The 5388-nt window shown below is 48.0% G+C and overlaps 1 protein-coding gene across 1 annotated transcript; it reads right to left on the reverse strand.

The window, feature by feature from the left end:
• Nucleotides 1–2161: 2161 nt before the first annotated feature.
• LOC112433198 (uncharacterized) lies at nt 2162–3791 on the reverse strand. Its single transcript, XM_024801477.2, has one exon. It carries the CDS (start codon nt 3704–3706, stop codon nt 2306–2308), a length of 1401 nt encoding a protein of 466 aa, XP_024657245.1. The 5' UTR covers nt 3707–3791; the 3' UTR covers nt 2162–2305.
• Between the last annotated feature and the right edge of the window lie 1597 nt (nt 3792–5388).

Consider the following 5388-nt stretch of genomic DNA (forward strand, 5'->3'; position numbering starts at 1 on the left):
AAACCGAGTTTGACAAAATGGACGTAGTACTTAAAGAGGCAATTAAAATCCCTAACGCAGTAATCATAAAAGGGCTTACTAACAGCGACCTCGATGAAGAAGTAGCTATTTACCTGGGGAAAAACGGTTCAGTTAGCCGCCACATCCGTATAGATGATCCGCATTCTGAATTTCACAGGCAGATGATAGCTGAGTTCAATCATGCCAGTGCAATGGATACTTTGAATCCCCTTTTGCCACAGACTATCCAAAGTTCTGCTCAGCCTGAAGTCACGTTTGAGATTAGGAGTTTAACTGAGGTGTATGCAGCGAATGCAAGGAATGTCACCAGAGCATACATGAGACAACTGTCTGAAATGGCCAATCTTAGTGGCCACTCGCTAGAAAACATGCCCAAAGAGGGGCTAGCTAACTTAAACGCGCCCCCTCTATCCTCTCAGCCTACAGTTTCTCCCCCTGTTAACAGAGGCGAGACAAGGTTGCATGCACAGGGTGACCATTCCCCCAGCCAACCTGCTGCCGATTTCTCACAGTCTACGGATTCGATTCCAATCTTAAATCAAAACCTGATCGATCTTGACTCACCGACCCAGTTCCATCCCACACTTGAGCTTAACCCGCCCAATGTCCGGCGGGTGGTAGTTGAACATGTGGTGCGCAGTAGTGAAGTTTCTTCACACTCGCCCATGCCGAGTAGGATTAGAGCTTTCTCTGGGCGCATTCCCCGCCCTAACAGTGAAGCTGATTACGACGCCTGGCGCACAAGTGTTGAAGTCCTCATGAGTGATCCAGCCGTTTCTGACTTGAACTGCACACAGAGGATACTTGACAGTCTTCTGTCGCCTGCCACAGACGCCACTAAGCATTTAGGTCCAAATGCTAGACCCTCTGAGTACCTGAGAGTACTCGATTCTGCGTTTGGAGCCGTCGAAGATGGCGACGAGCTCTATGCGCGATTCATGAACACACTACAGAATGAAGGAGAAAGACCATCAGCCTATTTGCAAAGGTTACATGTCTGTTTGACCAAAGCAATGCGACGAGGAGGTGTCGATGTGTCGGATTTTGACAAGCAATTGTTAAAGCAATTTCTTCGTGGCTGTTGGGAGGACAGTCTCATCAGTGACCTCCAGCTAGGACAAAGAAAAGAGAGCCCACCTTTGTTCTCTGAGCTACTCTTGCTTCTACGCACGGAAGAGGACAAGCAAGCCTCAAAAGTCCGTCGTATGAGACAACATCTTGGTCAGAGCAAACCTGGCCCTAGTAATCCAAAGCACTGGGCCATGTCAAATGTACAAACAGCAAGTAGCTGTGAGTCTGACCTCGATGTGTTAAAGAAACAAATTGCTGATTTGAGTGCACAACTTAACAGTTGGAAAATAGAAAGCCAAAAGCAAAATCAGCCCAAGCACTCAAAGTCAAAGTGCCACACAGTTAATGCCAAAGTCGAAGTCTACCCCACGAAAAGGAAGGCTTCGACCACACAGAACTTTGCAAAAGCCAACGCAAAGCCGCGTCCTTGGTACTGCTTTCACTGTGGTGAGGACGGTCATATTGCCTCATCATGTGAAAACGAACCAAATCCATCCTTAGTGGCCACGAAGAGAAAACAGCTGAAAGAAAGGCAATCTAGTTGGGAAGCATCAACTAGGGCCAGTGAGGAGCCGCCTTTAAACTAATCCCAGCCTCCAGTGTGGGACAAGTGGGGGCTGCCGGAGACAATTCTCGTCCCAAGCCACAACGTGCCTTTTCAAAGGAAGTTCAGTCAAAAGCGCCGTCTATACACCTCCCAAAGGGTTTGGTCGGAACCAAAACTTCTGCTACTGTCAACATCGCTGGCAGAGAAACGAACTGTCTTCTTGATACAGGGTCACAAGTGACAACCGTGCCTCAGAGTTTTTATGAGAAGCATCTCTCAGACTTGCCTATAAACCCGTTGGGCGATCTCCTAGACGTAGAGTGTGCAAACGGCCAATCTGTCCCTTATCTAGGTTATGTGGAACTCTCAATCACCTTTCCCAAGAACTTTGTGGGTTCGGATATTAGTGTTAATACCCTAGCATTAGTTATCCCCCCTCTGCGAGCCGAGGTGCGAGAGCAGATCCTTTTTTTTTTTTTTTTTTTTAAATTAACAACAACTTTATTTGTATTTCTGAACCATTTCTGAGAACATTTCAAATTTGAAATTGAATCTGATGCTGTGTTGTTAATAACGAAACCACTTTCACAACATTTACAATTACACCTGAATGTTCAGGTCACTAAACTCTCGTTTCCTAGCATGTTGAAGATCCTGATGACAAACTCAGGGCGTATTCTTGTTTACCCAGCAGAGGGTGTCTGCGATGGCGGGGTCATTCACACTGATCCACGGCTCTGCTGGGAAGGTAGCGTGCACCAGAATCCCACTCCGGCAGGGGTCGAGGGGAGAAACCACAGCGTCTTGGGCATCAGGATCGGGGTTCAGAGCCTGTGGATTCAACAACTCCAACAGGCGTGCACAGGCCCAGTCCTTCTCACTGCGCTGGGTCTCCTCTGCTGGAGCCGAGGCGACAGATGTGCTGGAGCTGCTTGCCTCTTCATCCACCAAAGATTCAGCCTGACAGCTCTGAAGATTCTCAGCTCCTGGTTTCTCACTCATCAGAGGCAACACCTCAGCTTCCTGGGGAGCTGCCAGCTCGGAACTGCTGCCCGGCTTCATAAACTGTAGAAACCTGAACAGCTGATGGTTTTTTGTGAGGGCTGCAGCCAGAGACGAGTCTGCGTCGTCTGACGAGCTGCTCTCAGCTGCGTCTGAGCCGCTCCCTGACTGGCTGTTTGGAGACAGCTGTTGTTTTGTGACCACTGACCGATGTTCACCTCCAGCCTTCACCAGCTTGTGTTGTACAATCTGAGGAAGCAGGGAAGGAGCTGTAAGCCAATCAGCTGCCCCCCCAGCTTCAACCAGACTCTGCTGATCGGGAGGCGGTTGGGTTTGTGCTGTCGGCTTGGGGGAGACGCTCTGGGTTAAGATGCTGTAGGACAGCATCACAGGAAGTCGGTCTCCCTCCTCCAGGCCGTCGCCTGATTTTGTGCTGTAGTAGGCAAACCTCTTCGCCACCAAGTCGTCATTCACACAGATCTTGATGTCACCAACAGTCACGTAAAGCTTGATAGGGGTAGAGTCTGACTCAGGTTCAAGCAGCACGGCCTCCTTTAGAGTCGATGCTTGCAGCAGCTTGTGCAGGAAGAGCGTGGCAGAGCTGTCCCACCGAGCTGACGGTTTGAGCTCTGCCTTCTCCTCAAGCAGAGACACTCGCAGGGTTGTTGGTTTGATTCCCGCCAGGTGGAACTTTTGCACCCAGAAAGGCAGCTGAAGGAAGTTTTCCATTGCCAACCGGATCTGCTCTGAGGGGACGACGACTTTCTCTCCGTGGTCGACCAGAAAGCAACAAGCTTGACAGGAAACCGAGTCCACGAAGATCGACTCCACCACGGCCCGAAACCACGACTTCTTTACCGCCCAGTACACCACATACACCCGTCCTTCCTCCAACGACGTAGGCTTTAGCGTGCACACGTCCTGCGTGGTGTCGCGGTAGAAGAGGTTCATCTGAAAATGTAGCTTTTTGTAATGTTCTGAAGTCTCCACATCGCCGCTGAGACCCCAAATGGCACCCCAGAGACACGATGGGTTCTCCACCTTCAGAACAGATATTTTCACCATTTCTTTATTTCGTCAGTCCGAAAGCAGCGACACTGGAAGAAAACAGTCGGATTTAACAGATTTACCGTTTCTCGAACGCCAACTGTTTAAACTCGCTCCGTTTTACTGAAATGGACTACTTGCACTAACACTTCCGCGTTCTATGTAGAGCAGATCTTGATAGGTACAAATACCTTAGATGCCCTTTATGCTGACTTCCATGAGTCCAGTGCGAACTTTCAGCCCGTCCCCCATGGTTTCAGAACGCTCCTCAAAATCCTTGGAGTACGTCGAAAAGCCGCTAGCAATTGCAGCCTTGGGTGTGCAAAGTTAACGGGTAAAAAGCAAGCCGTGGTGGCGGCAGGGCAGACAGCAGTTTTAGAAGCTTCGGTGTACATTCCCAACTCCATTAATGAGAAATGTGCAGTTGTCGAATCATCATCAGATTTTCCCTTACCCAGTGGTTTGCTTGTCGTTAGCTTGATAGCATAATTGCCTAAGTCATTTTTTTGTGTTTTCGGAAAACAAGAAAAAACTAATTTTCTAAATATCACATGCATATTTTTAATTGATATTTTCACAGAACATTTAAGTATATGTGAGGAAAAGTATGGAAAAAGAACAAAACCCAACATCATTTCTTTTGTCTAATAAAAGTGACTTAGGCAGATTATGCCTATGACTTAGGCAGTTTTTCTTCAAACTATAAAATGAACATGACATACTATAATGTAACCATAACACACTGTAACTTTTCAATTTTAATCACAAAATGGCAGCTAGAGTAAGGAGACTTACTCACTTCACCTCACCCACCCATTAATTTGCAGAGGAGGCCTGTAGGCTCATAAAAGAGGTGTGCGTGTGTCTATGTGTGTTTGTATCTGTCTGTGTGTGTTTGTCTCTCTCTTCTCTCTCTTTCTCTTCGTGTGCGTGTGTGTGTGTGTGTGTGTGTGTGTGTGTGTGTGTGTGTGTGCGTGCGTGTGTGTGTGTGTACTATTTGGTAGGCTATGTATACTACTGATGAGGAAGATCATCATAGTACTTGTGGGCCACTCTTGGTAGTACATTTTTCATTGACTGTAAGTCACTGTATTTCCTCAGGGTGATGGGCAACTGAGCAGGAAAGAGTGGGATCCACTTGAATGGCTTGTTGTCGGGTATGCTGATGCGCCGAGGCAGGTCTTCCCAGTCAGATTCAAAATCCAGCTTGTACCTGATCCGTCCATCAGTCAAGTACTGCAAAGCCCGGAGGTCATGGACTGTGGGGTCCCCAACTTTTTTGCCGGGTCGAATATTGGTGACATAGGTGCCAGATAACTTCATGAAGTCATTGTGGTATAGTTGAGTCACCCTGTATGGGGATGGATTAATGCGTGCAGCCTCAAAGATGACAACGTAATCTCGTGGAGTGTAAACGTCTTGCACAATGCGCCGTTCAATTAGACTGTGCATGGAGTCACACTCCATCTGTGTGTGGCCTGCAACTAGAAATTTCTGCTCAATGCTGACACCATGCTTCATGGCCAGGTAAAGGTAGGCGTTGCTGATGGTAGCACACCGGTTCTGATACCCGCAGCCATCACTCCAGACAATGACTTTCTCAATGTTTCTGTTGGCCTGTAGGACAGACTCAAAGTGGTTGGACTGCAGATGTGCAAAAACCTCACTGCTGAGGGAGCCTTCATGTTCTTCCCAAGCAT

Source organism: Maylandia zebra, linkage group LG12, assembly GCF_041146795.1.
Source record: "Maylandia zebra isolate NMK-2024a linkage group LG12, Mzebra_GT3a, whole genome shotgun sequence".
NCBI lineage: Eukaryota > Metazoa > Chordata > Actinopteri > Cichliformes > Cichlidae > Maylandia > Maylandia zebra.

Excerpts from the sequence above, each read along its gene's own strand:
- LOC112433198 (XM_024801477.2), bottom strand. The coding sequence starts at position 3,706 with ATGGTGAAAATATCTGTTCTGAAGGTGGAGAACCCATCGTGTCTCTGG.